The 20,827-nt window shown below is 37.0% G+C and overlaps 1 protein-coding gene across 6 annotated transcripts in view; it reads left to right on the forward strand.

The window, feature by feature from the left end:
- Window positions 1-20,827, forward strand: part of CLOCK (clock circadian regulator) — a 129,615-nt gene that overhangs the window by 66,578 nt on the left and 42,210 nt on the right. For 5 of the 6 annotated variants that reach the window (XM_032851331.1, XM_032851313.1, XM_032851349.1 and 2 more), the window contains 2 exons: window positions 1,338-1,486; window positions 4,562-4,653. In XM_032851331.1, the coding sequence (XP_032707222.1) occupies window positions 1,338-1,486; window positions 4,562-4,653 (241 nt within the window). Of the gene's footprint in view, window positions 1-1,337; window positions 1,487-4,561; window positions 4,654-20,827 lie in introns of those variants that run through there. The other variant, XM_032851358.1, reaches the window with a different exon arrangement.

Consider the following 20,827-nt stretch of genomic DNA (forward strand, 5'->3'; position numbering starts at 1 on the left):
CCTTCCCATTACTTTCAGGATTAAATTAAAATCCTTTTATGTAACATAAAAACTTCATGATTTTTTCCAGCATTTATGTCTCCCACCCAGCCCCCAGCTCTAGCATACTGGGGCACAGAAAGCCTATTCATTAGCTGTGTTTAGCCATATCAGACTACTAGTGATAGGTTTTTGTTCCTGTACGAGCTTTCTGTACCTGCAGTGCCTTGTGTACACTCCACTATCATCCTTTTCTCATTCAGCCTTCATGATTCACTTCAGTAGATGAGGATGCCATCTGTGGTTCCTCTGAATTTCCATTGGAATTTGATAAATTTCTTGAAAGAGCTTGTGTTTTCTCAGTATCCTTAGCCTTTATTAACATAGTCTCTGTTATTATAGCAAGCACTCACTGTTTGAAGGAGGAGTCATTTCCCAGTAATAATATAGAATATATACTTCTTTGTTACCGAGCAAAAAATAAATAAAATTGTCCTCTGACCTTTTGGGAAATGAGTATAAACAAGTTTTGCTTAAACAAAAACTGAATTAGAAAATCTAACTTCACAAAGTATACAGTTAGAGGTTAGAGTAGAATGATTAGTTGCTATATAAATAATTGTATTTGCTTGTCTAAAGGTCTTGGTGCCACTCGATAAATGTTTACTGGTTAGCTACTTCACATACAACAGTACTAATTATTCATTTGGTGTGCATATTTTGAGTGCTTATATTTGTTAGTTGTTACCCTTAAGTGCTTAGGTGAAAAAATTGGGCCTCTGTTATCAAGGAGTACACAGCCTAATGGAAAGAGAGATGCAGACAAATGGTTCTAGCTCGGTGCCGGAGTCTGGCCATACAGGAATAAAGAGGAAGACTGAATGGATAAGCTTGAGGGTAGATTTTCATTTTTAGATTTGTTTGTAATTTAAAACTTACAGGAAATGGTTAACTTTCTCCTACCTAGTAATTTTGAATAGTTTGTATTTACACATTATATGCACTTCCACAAATATATCTCAGTAATACTCATAATAGCCAAATAAGTAAAATACAAATTTTTGGTAAATATTAGATCAGATACAACCTGTGATTTGAATGAGGTTTGTCTTATTGGCCTTTTCCTAAGAACATGTTTGCAAGTGCTGAATATGTTAAGTTCTTCAGTGATAAACTGAGAAGAAAATTACTGCCCTAGTTAACTGTACATTGTTGGTAACCTGTGGATAAATATTTATTACACCTATATTGATGGAAGTGCATACATGTGTAGTTGTGTCCAAAGCGAGCATTGTATTAAACTATGTGTGTAATCAAATGGATTGTTTGAAAGCTGCTTAATTTTTTTTTTCCATCAGAGTATCTAGAAACAAATCTGAAAAGAAACGTAGAGATCAATTTAATGTTCTCATTAAAGAACTGGGATCCATGCTTCCTGGTAATGCTAGGAAGATGGACAAATCTACTGTTCTGCAGAAGAGCATTGATTTTTTACGAAAACATAAAGGTAAAATTTTAACTTTATAAGACATGTTTTTAATAAGAGTCTTCTTTAAAGCATAATGTGATGGAATCTTGACAGTGATTCTTAAAATTGGATGCTTCCTCACCCTTTTTTGAGAGAAAGTGATCAATTGCCTTTTTAAAGGTTTCCTGGTATGTCCTTTATTTCATTCAACAAACATTTATTTAGTGCCTACTGTATCCTAGGTTCTTGGGGTACAGAATAGCAGTCCTGGCCCTCAGTTAACTCAAGCCAAGGAAGACAGATATGGAAACAGCTAATTTACATTGCAGATACTTAAAACATGAGTAACGTTTGCAAACAAAAACTTACCATGAGAACACAGAGGGGAAATGAATGTGTCAAGAAAACCTTAAAAATAGTTGATTTTGCAGCTAGTCTTCCTTTTAGATTAAGGAGAACAGCATTTCACCTGGAGGAAATAGGAATAGTGTGTGCAAACGCAGAGAAGCAGGAAGAGTTCAGTGTAATTGGAGCATAGTTGAGTTGGAATATCGTGCGTATATTTCAAAGAAAGGCAAGAACCACAACATGAGGGCCTTGTATGCTATTTAAAAGATTATTTCAGTGTATGTCTAGGAAATAAATACTGTTCATTAAATAAAGTGATTATTAATTGAAGAAAATAATTTTGACTGAGTTATGAAAAAGTTAAAGAATATTGAATGTTTTGGTAACAGAGATAATAGATGAAAAACTTGTAGAAGGACATGTCCTTTTCCAGATGGCAAATGAAACCATAAAACTTTTCAGAAGGAGAATTTGTAACTAGTACTTTCAGTCACTCCTCTGGAGCTCACTCAGTCATGCATTATCAGGCTGGTTTATGCTTCACCACTCTTCGAAATTATTTTTGGTAATTTCACAATTGCCAGCAGCCCCACCTGTTCTGCTGCCAGTCAGACAATAGCAATAGCTTTTTCTTATATCGAATGCACTGGAAATTTTTCAAAAAAGATTTATTTATTATTAGAGAGAGAGAGAGTCTGAGAGTATGAGTGAGGGGAGGCACAGAGGAAGGGAGAGAGAATCCCAAGCAGGCTCCATGCTTAGTGTGGGACCAGATTTGGGGCTCTGTCCTAGGATCCTGAGATCATGGCCTGAGCCAAAATCAAGAGTCCAGTCTCAACCCACTGAGCCACCCACGTGCCCCTGTGCTGGAAATTTTAATCCATCCACCACTGACTTTTTCTCCCTTGGCCTGTGTTATACTGCACTTCTTCATTCACCTCTCCTCCCTAACTGAAACTCTTTCTTTTTCCCCCCATATGTCTTCTCTTTTGTGCTCTTGTTTTATACTCTTTCCCTTGGTTATCTCATTCCATAGCTTCTATTGCCTCCTGTTAAACTACCATATCTGTATTTTTAGATGCAAACTTTTCAGTCTTTTGTTTCCATATAACTTCCAGATCTTTCTTTTGCTTGTGCTCAAACTGTGTATCTGAAACTGAATTCATTTTCATTTTGTCAAGTCACCTCTTTCTCTCACCTTTCCTTTTTACATTTTTACAACACTACCCTTTCAGGCCCTAGGACTCAAGCCTGAAAAGACAGTTTTTTTTCACCTTCCTTAGTACTGTATCACAGTTGCCAAATTCTGTTGATTCTTCTGTAAATGTGTCAAAATTGCTTGTTTTCCTTTTTTTATTGTCACCATTATCATTACATTTTACCTCTGCAAATCGTATTCTCACTAACCGTAGTGTCCCTTGTTAGCACACCTAGTCCCCTCAAACACTGCAGTTCAATAAATGATTGCTGAATGAAATGAAATCATATGAATGCATTTGCCCCTGATAATACAGGATTAATTCTGGCATTAAGTAGGTCAGGTTTTTTGTGTTTTGTTTTGTTTTGTTTTGTTTTTTCCAAAATTGGATATATAATTCTCATAAAAGCAACGTTTACCTTAAATTGAAAGGGAGTTCTTAAATACTCTAAGCCTGTGTTTAACTAAACTTGATGGATTTGCTTGTGGATTTAAATTCTTTTTCTGGATGTATATAATTGGTGTGAATTTGAAAAGCATGACTATATTCTACAGAATTAGTAGCTAGACTTCTTAGTTACTTATAATATTGTAATACAGGCATTTTCAATATGCCAAATGTTGGGTGATAATTTAATATCCTACGTTTATATATTTGCTAATAGAAAATCAAAACCACTTGGTCCCTACTATTCACTGCAAAGTAGAATATATTTTATAGAGTAAAATCTATGATACAGATTTTTATTTTGCCAAGTTGTTGAATATGTCTGCATTTAAAAATGGAAAAATATTTATTAACTAAATAGTTCAGGTTTCATCATTTATAGCTTTCTTGTAACTAAATCCATTAGAATAATGTTGCAAAATAAACTAATAATTTTGTTAAAACGTGTGCCCCAAGCCAGGGATTTCCAGACTTCTGACCAGTTCCTTACCACTAAGAAAACATTCAAGAGGACACTAAGCAAAATCACTCTGGGATTATTACTTTAAAGTTTTTCCGCAAATTTTAGTCTCCTTGATTAGTTTGGAATAGAGCACCTCAGGTTGGGAGGAATCTTTCTGCCTGGTAAGAGGCAAACCTAAAGTCATCTTAGTTAAAAGCAGACTGATTGACTGACCTCCTTGGCTTCTTTCCTCCAGGTTCATGTCCGATTGCTCTAGCTAGGTTCCACTATTTGAATGTCAAGAGAAAGATGATTCTTCCCAGTGCTTGTTACTAGTATGCCTATTTTGATTCTTATTTGGTCATTATGTCAAGCAGGAAGCATTCTCAGGCCTTCAGCAATATAGCAATACCAAAGCTCCCCAAAGAAAAACCAAAGACTGGTATTTCCAAAAGACCGAATCCAAGGAGATAACTTGCCACGTTTTTGTGCATGTATTTCATCATACCCAAACCTGGGCCTCCTGATACCTACCTAAAACCAATAAATGTTACTGCTTGTGGTTCTCATCTTAAATAGAGAGGGAGGAGAGAACGCAACTTGTTGGACTTTTGTATCACCCCTTGCCCCTACCCTGTGTTTGGAGTATGCCACTAATGTGTCAAATAATCTTTACAGAAATCACTGCACAGTCAGATGCCAGTGAAATTCGACAGGACTGGAAACCTACATTCCTTAGTAATGAAGAATTTACACAATTAATGTTAGAGGTATGTCTAGATTTAATTTTTGAAAAGTTTGTTTTCCTCAAAAAAATCATTGAGGTGATGAATATTAGTATGGTTTTAACAATATTAATTTAATATTGGAAAGTCTTAGTTCCCTGATATGTATAAGTAAATAGTACTGTGTGGTAAGGTAGTGTTAAATTTTTATATTTTTTAATATTATATGATTTTTGAGAGGTTTAGTAAAAGTCAGAAACCTATAGTTATCAAGTTCTCTACCTGAGGCCACTAACAACATTCAAGTGAAGAATAATGTATTTTATTCATCACATGTTAAATATTATTTATGCCCAGGTAGCCCTGGCTGGCTCGGTAAAACCTGAGACTCCTGATCTCTGGGTCATGAGTTTAAGCCCAATATTGGCTATAGAGATTACTTAAAAATAAAGTCTTTAAATATTATTATGAAATGTATACTACTGGACCAAGGATCATTTTTAACAAGTTGAAATTCACCTAAATACAATGTGGAATGATAATAAATGAAGTATTTTGGAAATATTAAAACATTGAATATACATCGAAAGACAACCTTTCTTAATTCAAGTAGAAACTTCTAAAAGGAAATAAGTGTTCTGTAACAAAATTATTTTTGAAAACAATTCAGAACGTGCTTGCTTGTAATTGAAAAAACTCAATACCTCATACAGTCAATTATAAAATCCACAAACATTTTGAGTCACTCATATCTATCAATTTTACTTTTCTACTTTTTAATCATTTCCTGTGTAGAATAATATAGGTATCATCTCTGTATACAAAGTACACAGCTCATTATCAAATTTCCATGAAAACTTAAATAGGAAACGGAGGTGGTATACTTTGGCAATAACAGTTAAGGACAAGAAAAATAAACTCTTAACAAAGTAGACATAGAGCTGAAGAAAGCAGTCGAGATAGAGATGTTAGAGATATTCTAACAGAGATAATTTACATCTCTTAAACCCTGTTTGTTTGGATATATTATTTTAGACCATAAGCATTTATCTATGTCATGTATATATGTGTAATGACCATATTGCAAGTGTCTTTGTATATCAGCTAAAGTCTAAAGCAATGTAAGATACTTTGGAAATTAATGAGTTATTTTTTTGTTGATACTTTAGATAGTTAATTGCTGGATTGCTTAGGTACATATTCAGTAGAAATGTTACCATATGAAAATCTGTTGGACTGTAAATATATATATATATATATATATTGCTGTGCTTTAAATCTGAACAGTAATAGAACATATTTCACATATTAACTCAATGAATGCTCACAGTAATCTTATGAAGTAGAGTCTGTTAGTATCCCTTTCTTACTTGCCTCAGATGAGGAAATCGAGGAACAAAGGGATTATGTTACCCAAAACAGAGGAAGTAGCTCAGCTAGGATTCACTGTAGCCTCTCAGCTCCATAGCCTGAGCCTCTGTGCACACTGCCACTCATGAAACTTCTTTTCAGTGAAAGCTAGCCCAAGAACAGATCTTGTAGCTCAAAAACCAGCAACTGGGTCTTTAAATTAGCGGACACTTTAGTTACAAACCAAATAATAGTCTGTAATTTTAAGGGTCTTTTTCCTCTAAAAGGTAAGTGTTCTTCTGTAACAAAATTGTTTTATTACTTCTAGAGTTTATAGGAGTGGTCTGTAATAGCCTTCTGATCATCTTCTCATCACTAAACTCATTGAAGTTGTCCAAAATTATCTTGTTAGATATAAGTAATGTGTTTATGAAAGTGTACACACATCCTAATGTCTAAACAGAGAAAGGAAATAACTCACTTAATCACTCCTTAATTTTTGTTTTATGATTATAACCTCAACGCAGTGGTTTAATAAGCTCTTCTATATTAATCATAAAGTACCCACTCTACTTTATTGGTGTGAAACATTTCTTACACAAATTTGTATAATATCTTCACTTGTTTCTTAATATCTTAATGAAGGTAAATTCCCTAATAGGCTATACAGAGAAGTATTGTCTCCAAATTTTCTTTACACTGGTCAGATTTTTTTATTATTATTTGTTAAGACATAGTAGTACATAACATAGGTAACTACAAAAAAATAAATAAATTTGGAAATTAGAACATTGTCACATGCAACAGAGAAAATTGGAACATATTAAAAATTTTTGAAAATATGAATTGTCTTATTATCCTTGCAACTTTTAAGATTACTAAAAAGTGTTACATTTATTTATTTATTAATAAGGACATTTTTGCTTTTTAATGAATATTAACAGGTACTATATATTAACTTTACATATACATATACAATATATCTACTACTATATATTAGCTACTATATATTATATATGTTCTAACATTAATATGCCAAGATATGTACAAGATACAAGGAGGACATGTATAAATGTGTATATATATTACAACCTTGGTCCACCTAACCTAGTTGTGTTACTGTTGGCCACTTGTGTTGATTAGATTACAGACAAGCAGTCCTGAAAGCATTTTCAGCAGAATTTTAAATATAGGCTCTATCTTAGAATATTAGAGCTGCTAGTAGAAGATATTAAATCATTCAGCTCATTTTATGGATGAGGTTCAGAAAAGTTGCAGCTTGTCCAAGGTCCGGTAGCTAATTAATTTCAAAACTGGGAAACTTACAACTTCTGTGTTGGCTGTTTCTCACCTTTCCTCCATTGCCACCTGTCTGTTTCCCTTTTATCTTTATTGCCTGAGGAATATTCCTTCTCATCCTTGGGAGGGAGGGGGGGTAGCTTGAGAATTGTCTAGGAAATCAGGAGGATTTAGGCTGATCAGCTCTTTCTACAAAGTTGTATCTATGTGAAATAATCTCCTAGTATGTACCTCATTCCCCTTGGCAGCTGGCCTCTCTCTCCAGTAATTTATAAGGGAAGGGCTAGTGCCTTGTCAGCCTTATCTTAGATACAGATCCACAAGGAGGTACTGTCCCTTTCTCTAAACTTCCATTTTAAGTTTTTATTTTAATTCCAGTTAGTTAACATATAGTGTTATATTAGTTTCAAGTGTATAATATAGTGATAAAGCAATTCTGTATATTACCCATTGCTTATCAGAAGTGTACTCCTTAGTCCCCATCACCTGTTTAACCCCTTTTCCTACCCACCTCCCCTCTGGTAACCATCAGTTTGTTCTCTAGATATAAGAGTCTGTTTCTTGGTCTGTCTCTCTCTCTTTTTTCCTTTGCTCATTTGTTTTGTTTCTTAAGTTCCACATATCAGTGAAATCTTATGACTGACTTAGTTCACTTAGCATTGTACTCTATGGCTCCATCCATGTTGTTGCAAATGGCAGGATTTTATTCTTTTTTATGGCTGAATAATACTTCATTGTATATTTGTGTGTGTGTGGGTGTGTGTTTGTACATACATAAATACATACCACATCTTCCTTATTGGTTCATCTGTCAAATGGACACTTGGGCTGTTTCCATATCTTTGCTGTTATAAATAATGCCGCTATAAACATAAGGGTGCATGTATCCCTTTGAATTAGTGTCGTATTCTGTGGGTAGATACCTAGTAGTGTGATTGCTTGATCATGGGGTAGTTCTATTTTTAACTTTCTAAGGAGCTTCCATACTGTCTTCCACAGTGGCTACACCAGTTTGCATTCCCACCAACAATGCAAGAATGTTCCATTTTTCTCCACATCCTTACCAACACCAGTTGTTTCTTGTGTTGTTGATTTAGCCATTCTAACAGGTGTAAGGTGATATCCCATTGTAGTATTGATTTGCATTTCCCTGATGATAAGTGACGATGAACATCTTTTCATGTGTCTTTTGGCCATCTGTATGTTTTTGGAGAAGTGTCTGTTCATGTCTTCTGCCCATTTTTTTAAATTGGTTATTTGGTTTTGGGGTCTTGAATTTTATAAGTTCTTTATATATTTCGAATGCTAACCCTTTATCAGATAATGTCATTTGTAAATATCTTGTCCCCTTCCATAGGTTGCCTTTTAGTTTTGTTGATTATTTCCTTTGAAAAAGCTTTTTATTTTGATGTAGTCACTATAGTTTATTTTTGCTTTTGTTTCTCTTGCCTCAGCAGACCTATCTAGAAGTTTGCGATGGCTCATATCAGAGAAGTTGCTACCTATTCTCTCTTCTAGGATTTTCAAGTCTCATATTTAGGTCTCTAATCCATTTCAAATTTATTTTCGGGTATGGTGTAAGAAAGTGGTCTGGTTTCATTCTTTTGCATGTTGTCCAGTTTTTCCAGCAGTGTTTGCTGAAGAGACTGTTTCCCATTGGATATTCTTTCCTGCTTTGTTGAATATTGACCATATAATTGTGGGTTTATTTCAGGGTTTTCTATTCTGTTCCATTGATCTGTATGTCTGTTTTTGTGCCAGTACCCTACTGTTTTGATTCCTACAGGTTTATACTGTAACTTTAAGTCCAGAATTGTGAGGTGTCCAGCTTTGCTTTTCTTTTTCAAGATTGCTTTGGTTATTTGGGGTCTTTTGTGGTTCCATACAGATTTTAGGATCATTTCTTCTAGTTCCATAAAAGTTGCTGTTGGTATTTTGATAGGGATTGCATTAAATGTGTAGATTGCTTTGGGTAGTGTAGACATTTTAACAATATTTGCTTTCCCAGTCCATGATCATGGAATGTCTTTCCATTTCTTTGTGTCACCTTCCATTTCTTTTGTAAGTGTTTTACAGTTTTCAGAGCATAAGTCTTTGATCTCTTTGGTTAGGTTTATTCCTAGGTATCTCATTAATTTGGTGCAATTGTAAATGGGATTGTTTTCTTAACTTCTCTTTGTGCTGCTTTATTATTGGTATCTAGAAGTGCAGCAGATTTCTGTAGATTGATTACTGAATTAGTGTATCAGTTCTAGTGATTTACTGTATCAGTTTGTTGGTGGAATCTTTTGGGTTTTCTATATACAGGATCATGTCATCTGCAAATAGTGAAAGTTTTCCTTCTTTCTTACAGATTTGGATGCCTTATATTGCTTTCTGTTGTCTGATTGCTGTAGCTAGTAAGTCCAGTACTGTGTTGAATAAAAGTGGTAAGAGTGGATAGCATTGTGTGTCTCCTGACCATAGCGGAAAAGCTATTTTTCCCCATTAAGGATGTTAGTCATTTGAGTTTTCTATATACAGTATCCTGTCAACTGCAAATAGTGGAAGTTTTGCTTCTTCCTTACCAAATTGGATGCCTTTTATTTCTTTTCCTTGGTTGATTGTTGTGGCTAGGACTTGCAGTGCTGTGTTGAATAAAAGTGCTGAGATTGGACATGATTGTCTTGTTCTTGACTTAAGGGAAAAGCTCTTAGTATTTCACCACTGAGTATGATGTTAGCTGTGTGTTTTCATCTTTGGCTTTTATTATGTTAAGGTATGTTCCCTCTAAACCCACTTTATTGAAATCTTCAATCATGAATGGATGGTGCACTTTGTCAGATACTTTTTCTGCATCTGTTGAGATGCTCATATGGTTTGTATCCTTTCTCTTAATTGACTTGATGTATCACTTAATTCGTTTGTGAATATTGAACCACTGTATCCCAGAAATAAATCCCACTTGATTGTGATGAATGCTTTTTAAAATGTATTGTTGGATTTGGTTTGTTGATATTTTCGTAAGGATTTTGCACTTAGGTTCATCAGGGATGAACTACAGGGATTGCCCTGTCGTTCTCTCTTTCTCTCTCTCTTTTTTTTCTTGTAGGTTTTTAGTGGTTTTCATATCAGGGTAAATGGTGGCTTCACAAAATGAATTTGGAAGCTTTCCTTCCCCTCGGTTTTTTGGAAGAGTTTGAGAAGCATAGGTATTATCTTTGAATATTTGGTAGAGTTCGCCTGTGAAGCCATCTGGTCCTAGGATTTTGTTTGTTGGGAGTTTTTTGATTACTGATTCCATTTCTTTCTGGTAGTTGGTCTGTTCAAATTTTTATTTTCCTGTTCAGTTTTGGTAGGTTATTTGTTTCCAGGAATTTATCCATTTCTTCTATGTTGTCCAATTTGTTGGCATGTAGTTTTTTATAATGTTTCAATTATATTTCCATACAAACTCACACCCCAAGATCAAGAGTCATATGTTTCACTGACTGAGCTAGTCAAGCATTCCAGTCTTTGTTTTTTAATTTTTTTAATTTAAATTCAGCTAATTAGTATATAATGTATTATTTATTTCAGGGGCACAGGTTTGTGATTCATTAGTCTTACACAACACACAGTGCTCACTACAACATATACCCTTTTCAGTGTCCATCCCCCAGCCACCCCATCCACCACTGCCATCCCCTCCTGAAAGCTCAGTTTGTTTCCTAATATTAAGAGTCTCTTATGTTTTGTCTCCCGCCCTGGTTACATCTTGTTTCATGTTTTTCTCTCTTTCTTGTGATCCTATGCCTTGTTTCTTAAATTCCACATTGAGATCATATGATAATTTTCTTTATCTGGTTGACTTATTTCACTTAGCATAATACCCTCTAGTTCCATCCATGTTGTCACAAATTGCAAGATTTCTTTTTTTGATGGCTACATAATATTCCATCAAATATATATACACCACATCTTCTTTATCCATTCAGTTGTCGATGGACATCTGGGCTCTTTCCATAGTTTGGCTACTATAGACATTGATGCTATCAACATTGGGTGCAGTTGCCCCTTTGGGTTACTACCTTCGTATCTTTGGGGTAAATCCTCAGTAGTGCAATTGCTGGGTCATAGGGTAGCTCTATTTTCAGCTTTCTGAGGAACCTACATCCTGTTTTCCAGAGTGGCTGCGCCAGCTTGCACGGCCACCAACAGGTGTTCCCATTTCTCCACATCCTTGCCAGCACCTGTTATTTCCTGACCTGTTGATTTTAGCGCCATTCTGACTAGTGTGAGGTGGTATCTTAACTGTGTTTTTTATTTGTATTAGCCTGATGCCGAATGATGCTAAGCACTTTTTCATGTGTCTCTTAGCCATTTGGATGTCTTCTTTGGAGAAATGTCTGTTCATGTCTTCTTCCCTTTTCTTGATTGGATTATTTGTTCTTTGGGTGTTGGGTTTGATAAGTTCTTTATTGATTTTTGAGATTAACACTTTACCTCATAAGACATTTGGAAATCTCTTCTCCCATTCTGTTGGTTGTCTTTTGGTTTTGTCAACTGTTTCCTTTGTTGTGTGAAAGCTTTTGATCTTGATGAAGTCCCAGTATTTCATTTTTGCCTTTGTTTTCCTTACCTTTGGAGACGTGTCTAGCAAGAAATTTCTGTGGCTAAGGTCACGGAGGTTGCTGCCTGTGTTCTCGTCTAGGATTTAGATCGATTCCTGTGTCCCATTTAGGTCTTTCATCCATTTTGAGTCTATTTTTTGTGTGTGGTATAAGAAAAAGGTCCAGTTTCATCCTTTGCATGTGGCTGTCCAGTACCATGTGCTGAAAAGACTTTGTTCCATTGGACATTCTTTCTTGCCTTGTCAAAGATTAGTTGACCATAGAGTTGGGGGTCCATTTCTGGGTTCTCTGTTCTGTTCCATCAATCTATGTGTCTGTTTTTGTGCAAGTAAGATGCTGTCTTGACGATTACAGCTTTGTAGTAGAGCTTGAAGTCTGGGAGTGTGATGCCACCAGCTTTGGTTTTCTTTTTCAACATCCCTTTGGCTATTTGGGGTCTTTTATGGGTCCGTACAAATTTTAGGATTATTCATTCCAGTTCTGTGAAAAAAAGTTGATGGTATTTTGATATCGATTGGGTTGAATGTGTAGATTGCTCTAGGTAGCAGAGACATTTTAACAATATTTGTCCTTCCCATCCATGAGCATGGAAAGTTTTTCCAATTCTTTGTGTCTTCCTCAATTTCTTTCATGAGTATTCTGTATTTTTCTGAGTACAGATCCTTTGGCTCTTCGGTTAGGTTTATTCTGAGATATCTTAATGATTTTTGGTTTAGTTGTAAATGGGATTGATTCCTTAAATTCTTTTTCCTGTCTCAGTGTTAGTGTATAAAATGCAACTGATGTCTGTGCATTGATTTTATATCCTAACGCTTTGCTGAAATCCTATTATCAGTTATAGCAATTTTGGGGTGGAGTCTTTTGGATTTTCCACATAGATATCATGTCATCTGCAAAGAGTGAGAGTTTGAATTCTTTGCTGATTCGGATGCCTTTATTTCTTTCTGTTGTCTGATTGCTGAGTCTAGGACTTCTAGTACTGTGTCAAACAACATTGGTAAGAGTGGCCATCCTGTCATGTTCGCTGTGGGCTTTTCATGGATGATGGCTTTTATGATGTTGAGGAATATACCCTCTCTCCCTACACTGTGAAGAGTTTTAATCTAGAAATACTTTGTCAGATGCTTTTTCTGCATCTATTGAGAAGATCGTATGGTTCTTAGTCTTTGTTTTATTACTGTAGTGTATCACATTGATTGATTTGTGGATGTTCAACCAACCTTGCAGCCCAGGAATACATCCAACTTGAATAAACCTTTTAATGTACTATTGGATGCTATTGGCTAGTATCTTGGTGAGAATTTTGGTATCCATGTTCATCAGGGATTTTGGTCTGTATTTCTTTTTGATGGGGTCTTTATATGGTTTTGGGATCAAGATAATGCTGGCCTCATAGAAAGAGTTTGGGAGTTTTCCTTCTGTTTTGAGTTTTTTGAAACAGTTTCAGAAGAAAAGGTATTAGTTCTTCTTTAAATGTTTGATAGAATTCCCCTGCGAAGCCATCTGATCCTAGGCTCTTGTTTGTTTGGAGATTTTTGATTACTGCTTCATCTCCTTGCTGGCTATGGGTCTGTTCGGGTTTTCTATTTCTTCCTGTTTCAGTTTTGATAGTTTGTATGTCTCTAGGAATACATCCATTTCTTCCAGATTGTCTAATTTGTCAGCATGTAATTGCTTATGATATGTTCTTAAAATTGTTTGTATTTCTTTGATGTTGGTTGTGATCTCTCCTCTTTCATTCATGATTTTATTTATTTGGGTCTTTGCTCTTTTCTTTTGGATAAGTCTGGCCGGGGCTTTGTCAATCTTACTCTTTGAGAGAACCAGCTCCTAGTTTCATTGATCTGTCCTACTGTTCTTTTGTTTCTGTTTCATTGATTTCTGCTCAGTCTTTAGTATTTATTTCTCTTCTCCTGCTGGGTTTAGGCATTATTTGCTGTTCTTTTTCCAGCTCCTTTAAGTGTAAGATTAGGTTGTGTATTTGAGACCTTTCTTGTTTCTTGAGAAAAGCTTGAAGTGCTATCCACTTCCCTTTTAGGACTGCCTTTGCCACTTCCCAGAGATTTTGAACAGTTGTATTTTCATTTGTTTCCATGAATTTTTAAAATTCTTCTTTAATTTCCTGGTTGACCCATTGATTCCTTAGTAGGATGCTCTTTTACCTCCGTGTACTTGAGTTCTTTCCAACTTTCCTCTTGTAGTTGAGTTCCAGATTCAAAGCATTGTGTTCCAAAAACATGCAGGGAATGATCTCAGTCTTTTGGTACTGGTGGAGACCTGATTTGTGACCCAAGATGGGATCTATCCTGGAGAATGTTCCATGTGCACTCAAGAAGATTGTGTATTTCTTTGCTTTGGTATGGAATGTTCTGAATGTATTTGTGAAGTCCATCTGGTCCAGCATGTCATTCAGTGCCCTTGTTTTCTTGTTGAGTTTGCTTAGATGATCTGTCCATTGCAGTGAGGGGCATGTTAAAATTCCCTACTATTATTGTATGAGTATCTATGTGTTTGATTTTATTATTAATTGGCTTATATAATTGGTTGCTCCCATGTTAAGGGCATAAATATTTATAGTTGCTAGATCTTCTTGTTGGATAGACCATGTAAGTATGATATAATGTCCTTCCTCATCTCTTATTACAGTCTTTGGTTTAAAATCTAATTTGTCTGATGTGAGGATTGGCACCGCAGCTTGCTTTTGATGTCCATTAGCATGGTAAATGGTTTTCTGCCCTGCCCCCGCTTTTAATCTGGAGGTGTTTCTTGGTCTAAAATGAGTCTCTTGCAGACAGTGTATTGATGGGTCTTGCTTTTTAAAAAACTTATTCTTGGGGGTGCCTGGGTGGCTCAGTGGTTAAACCTCTGCCTTCAGCTCAGGTCATGGTCCCGGGGTCCTGGGATCAAGCCCCACATCAGGCTCTCTGCTCAGTGGGAGCCTGCTTCCCTTCCTCTCTCTCTCTGCCTGCCTCTCTACCTACTTGTGAATTCTCTCTCTGTCAAATAAATAAATAAATAATCCTGATTGATTTAAAAAAAAAAAAACTTATTCTTGTACCCTATGTCTTTTGATTAGGACATTTAGCCCATTTACATTCAGGGTAACTATTGAAAGATATGAACTTAGTGCCATTGTATTGCCTATAAGGTGACTGTTACTATATGTTGTCTCTGTTCCTTTCTAGTCTGTGTTACTTTTGGGCTCTCTCTTTGCTTAGAGGATCCCTTTCAATATCTCTTGCAGGGATGGTTTAGTGATCACAAATTCTTTTAGTTTCTCTTTGTCCTGGAAGCTTTTTATATGTCCTATTTTGAATGACATCATAGCTGGATAAAGTATTATTGATTGCATATTCTTCTCATTTAGCACCTTCAATATATCATGCCTGTACTTTCTGACTTAGGAGGTCTCTGTGGATAGGTCTGTTGTCAGTGTTGTGTTTTTACCCTTGTAGGTTACAGATCTCTTCTCCCCAGCGGCTTTCAGGATTTTCTGTCTCTGATGTTTTACGTCTCACTCTTATATGTCAGGGTGTTGAACTGTTTTTGATTTTGAGGGGATTTTCTGTGCCTCCTGGATTTTGATACCTATTTTCTTCCCCAGATTAGGAACATTCTTTGGTATAATTTGCTCCAGTGTTCTTTCTGCTCCTCTCTCTCTTTCCTGTTCTTATGAGATCCCAATTACTCTAATATTGTTTTGCTTTATGTTGTCACTTACTTCTCGAGTTCTCCTCTTGTGATCCAGTAGTTGTTCATCTCTCTTTTTCTCAGCTTCTTTATTCTCCATTGTTTGGGCTTCTCTATCACTAATTCTGCCTTCTGCCTCATTTATCCTAGCAGGTAGGGCCTCCATTTTTAATTGTATCTCATTAATTGCCTTTTTATTTCAACTTGGTTAGATTTCAGTTCTTTTATTTCTCTGGAAAGGGATTCTCTAGTGGCTCCTATGTTTTTTTTCAAGCCCAGCTAGTTTATTTATAATCATTATTCTGAACTGTAGTTCTGACATCTTATGTCCATATTGATTAGGTCCCTGGCAGTCAGTATTACTTCTTATTCTCTTTGTTGAGGTGAGTTTTTCTGTTTTGTCATTCTGTCCAGAGAAGAATAGATGAAGAACAGAAAAAAATACTCAAAGGGCAACAACAGTCCCAGGGAAATATACACTAAACAAATCAGAAGAGACCCAATACTGGGGGTGGGGGGAACTGGTGAATATAATTAGGTAGGTGAGCCGAATAGAGCAATATGCTGGATTCTATGTGTATTTTTGGTTTGTGTTTATAGAAAACTAGATCCCAAAATTCTAACAAAGGAAAAACCTGTATATGTACAAAAATAAAATTAAATTCAATGAAAAGATAGAATGTAACTGTAAAGATGAAATAAAAAAAAAAACAAGAAAAAACAAAAGAGAAAGAAAAGAACAAAAGAACAACAACAAAAAGGGATACAAATAACAACAACAAGGGTGAACAGAACAGAGCAATACACTGTCTCCTGAGGGTATTTTGGTCAGTTTGTTAGGAGAAACCACCTCTCAGAATTGTAAAGAAAGAGAAACTTATATATATAAAAATCATATTAAATGCATTGAGAGGATTGAATGTAAATGTAAAGGTGAAAATTAAAAAAAAAAAAAAAAAAAGAATGTGTGGGACGCCTGGGTGGCTCAGTTGGTTAAGCTCCTGTCTTTGGCTCAGGTCATGATCCCAGGTTTCTGGGATCGAATCCCACATCGGGCTCCTTGCTCGGCAGGGAGCCTGCTTCTTTCTCGGCCTCTGCCTGCTTCTTTGTGCTCTCTCTCTCTCTGACAAATGAATAAAATCTTAAAAAAAAAAAAAAAGAAAGTGTCAGGCAGGAGAATAGAACAGAGCTATATACTAGATATTGGGTATATTTTGGTGTGTTAGAAGAAACTGCATCCCAAACTTTTAAAGAAAGAAAAACTTATATATACAAAAATAAGGTTAAATACAATGAAGGGTTAGAATGCGACTGTAAGAATGAAAATTAAAAATATATTTAAAGAAAGATTGATAAAATAGGAAGTTGATTAAAGAAGGAAAGAAGAAACATTTTAAAGAAAAAAAAATTTAAAAAACTAAAGTCGAAAGACTAAAGACTCATGGGACAAAAGTCACGAGTTCTATGTGCTGTATTCCCCTAATACTGGAGTTCTGCAGTTCTCATTGATCGGTGAACTGGGTCTTCACTGGATGTTCTTGCTGATCTTCTGGGGGAGGGACCCATTGCAGTGATTCTTGAATGTCTTTGCCTGAGGTGGAATTGCACCACCCTTGCCAGGGGTCAGACTAAGTCATCTGCTCTGGTTTGCTCTTATGTGGCTGCTGTTCCTTGAAGGTTTTCCCCGCAGCTTTAGACGAGGAGAAGGAAAATGGCAGTCTTCTCATCTCTGTTCCCAGAGCTGAGAGCTCAGGGCCCCACTCCTCAGTGAGCCCTTAGAGAAAAGAAGTCAGTCATTCCTGTCCCTAGTCTCTGGCCACACCATGTGCTCACCCAGCCTATGACTGAACATTTCTGTCTCGGCACACAACCCCATGTGAAGCCTCCAAACCCAGCAGACTTCTGTGGCATGCCTCTGCACTCCTCCTCCTGGGGGAGAAACAGGGGTCTCTCCATGATTCTCCTGCTTGTTGGGCCGCTGCTCGAAGAGCAGGGGCCCCACTGTGCCCTGGATCGCAGTTTATGGCAACCCTGAGCTGAGAGCCCTTTCTTGGGCTGACCCTTTGTTGCTGGCTTCCCCGCTCCAATACGAACCCCTGGTCTTCCTGTAACCCTGAGGATCCTGAGACTGCACTGCCCTAGTGAGGCTTCCACCTTCTGCTTAGTTGCCTAAGTGACATCCTTTCACTGGAGCAGAATTCTAAAAGTTCTGATTTTTTGTGCTCCTTGCTCTGTCACTTGCAGGTGGCTGGCTGATGGAGCCTCCCTCCCCCACTGTCTTCCCATATATCACTTTGGATTCACTTCTCTGTACCTCCTACCTTACAGAAAGTGGTTGCTTTTCTATTCCTGGAGTTGTAGCTATTTTCTTAGATCTCCAGTTGAGTTTGCAGGTGTTCAGAATAGTTTGATAGCTGTCTAGTTGAATTCCTGGGGCCAGACAAAATTAAGGTTTCCTACTCCTCTGCTGTCTTGGAAGTCACCCCGTCTTTGTTTTAAAGTTTAATTTGTCCTATGTAAGTATTACTATTCTGTTTTTTTTTTTTCCTTCCAAGTTTTTATTTAAATTCCAGCTAGTTAACATGTAGTGCAATATTAGTTTCAGTTGCAGAATATAATGACTCATCACTTACATACAACAGTCACTGGTCATCACAAGTACCCTCCTTAATGCCCATCATGTGTTTGGCATCCACCCTCCCCAAACCCCCCTCAGCCCCTCCACCTCTCCTCTAGTAACCATCAATTTGTTCTCTATAGTTGAGTCTGTTTCTTGGTTTGCCTCTTTTTTGACATCCACTTGCACGATAAATATTTCTCCATCCCCTCATTTTCAATCTGCAGGTATCTTTAGGTCTAAAATGAGTATCTTATAATCAGCATATAGATGGGTCTTGTTTTTTTATCCATCCTATCACTCTGTATCTTTTGATTGGATCATTTAGTCGATTTGTATTCAAAGTAATTATCCAAAGGTATGTATTTATTGCCCTTTTAATACCTGTTTTGTGGTTGTTTCTGAAGATTTTTCTCTGATCCTTTCTTGTCTTTTCTCTTTGATGGTTTGCTGGTTTTCTTTAGTGATATATTCAGATGTATTCCTGTTTATTCTTTGCATATTTATTAGTATCTTTGATCTGTTGTTATCATTAAGTTTGTATATAACATCTTCTGCATATAGCAGTCTATATTAAGTTGATGGTTGCTTAAGTTTGAGCCCATTCTTTACACCTCTCCTGTTTATGTTTTAGGTAAATGGTGTCATATTTTACATCCTTTTATTTTTAAGTTGCTTGACTGATATTTTACAGAAATACTCATTTTTCCTGCTTTTGTGTTTTCTGTCTTCACACTTGTCACTTTGGTCTCTCTTTTCGACTCATAGTCCCCTTCAATATTTCTTGAATGGCTCATTTAGTGGTTGTGAATTCATTTAGTTTCGTTTGCCTGGGAAAAACTTTTTTGTTGTTGTTGTTGTCTGGGAAATTCTTTATCTTTCCTTCTGTTCTGAATGATAGTCTTTTTTCCCTTTTTTAAAGATTTTATTTATTTACTTATTTATTTGACAGAGAGAGACATAGCAAGAGAGGGAACACAAGCCGGGGAGTGGGAGAGGGAGAAGCAGGCTTCCTGCTGAGCAGGGAACCTGATGCGGGGCTCAATCCCAGGACCCCGGGATCATGACCTGAGCTGAAGGCTTAATGACTGAGCCACCCAGGCACCCCTGCATGATAGCCTTGTTGTGTAGAGTGTTCTTGGCTGCAGATTTTTTTTCCCATTAAGTACTTTGAATGTATCATGCCCACTCCCTTCTGGCTTGGAAAGTTTTTGTTGAAAAATCCTCCTCTAATCTTAGGGAGTTTCCCTTGTATGTAACTGTTGTCTTTTGTCTTGCTGCTTTTAGATTTTTTTCTTTACCACTGGATTTGCTTTTGTTGATTTTGTTGGGGGTTCTCTGTGCCTCTTGGGTCTGGATATCTGTTTTCTTCTCTAGATTGGGGAAGTTTTCAGCTTTTATCTCTTCAAATAAATTTTCTGCCCTCTTTACTCTCTCTTCTTCTGGGACTCCTATAATATGAATGGTACTAAGTTTGATGGGAGTCACTGAGTTCCCTAAGTCTATTCTCATTTAGTGTTATTCTTTTTTCTTTCTTTTCTTCAGCTTGATTATTTTCCATGACTCTGTCTTGTAGGTCATTAATTCATTCCTCTGCTTCTTCCATTCTACTTTTCATTCCATCAGGTGTATTTCTCATTTTGTTCATTGAGCTCTTTATCTCTGCTATGTTATTCCTTATCTTTGTGTTGAGAGTCTTGCTGATATCTTCCACTCTTTTCTCAAGTCTGTTGAATATATTTAGGATCATTATTTAAAAATTCTCTATCAGGCATGTAAGTTATATCTGTTTTACTTAGGTCTCTGCCTGTGGCCTTGCCCTTTTATTTTATTTAGGACAAATTCCTGTGCCTTCTCATTTTGTTTAAGTCTCTGGCTGCTTCTTTGTGCTAGGAAAGTCACCTTCATCTCCTGTTCTTGAGGGTAATGGCCTTATGAAGGAGAGGTTTTGTAATGCCCTGCTAAGTAGTGTTACCTCTTCCCCAGAGCCTAGCACTTCAAGGAGTATCTCCAGCGTGTGCTGTGTATTTTCTGCTGTTGTGTCCTGGCCACTTTATCCTTCAGGCAAGTCGTCTGCAGAGGCTCTCTTCACCTGTTGTGAAATGAGACCTGTCACTACCACCAGTGGAACTGAGGCCCTGTAAGACTTCTGGGTGGGGAGAAGTGGTATGGCCAAGGGTTTGGGCTGGGTTTTGGGGGTGGTGGGGGGGCATCACACTGGGACTGACACAAATGTGACTGGAAAGGGTGGTTTTTCTGGAGCACAGAAGGGTGGCACTCGGTGTAAAGGAATTAAGTAGTGAGTGCTGAGGTTGCCCTTGTTCCCACAGGTGGCTGTGTGCTTAGGCTGAGGGGTGGGAGAGGGAAATGGTACCTGCCAGTTCCTTTGTTCCTGGTGGGGTCTTTCTATGAATGCTGTCTCTCTGGGATACACTCTGAGATGAGCAAATAACCTCCCCACTGTATATCCCACCTGCTCTTCAGATCTCCATTTCCGCACTGTGTCCGCAGGATGTTTGCCCTGCCTTCTTCCCCAGTGACCCCGGATTCTCTGAGCCAAACCTGCAGATCTTTAGAACTCTAGCGTTAAGCCCTGCTGATTGCCAGAACTCATGAAATTTGGCCCCTCTTATGTTCCAAGCCCAGGTGCTATGGGGATTTGTTTTTCTTT

Source organism: Lontra canadensis, unplaced genomic scaffold (assembly GCF_010015895.1).
Source record: "Lontra canadensis isolate GAN:19392208 unplaced genomic scaffold, GSC_riverotter_1.0 scaffold1, whole genome shotgun sequence".
Classification (NCBI taxonomy): Eukaryota; Metazoa; Chordata; class Mammalia; order Carnivora; family Mustelidae; genus Lontra; species Lontra canadensis.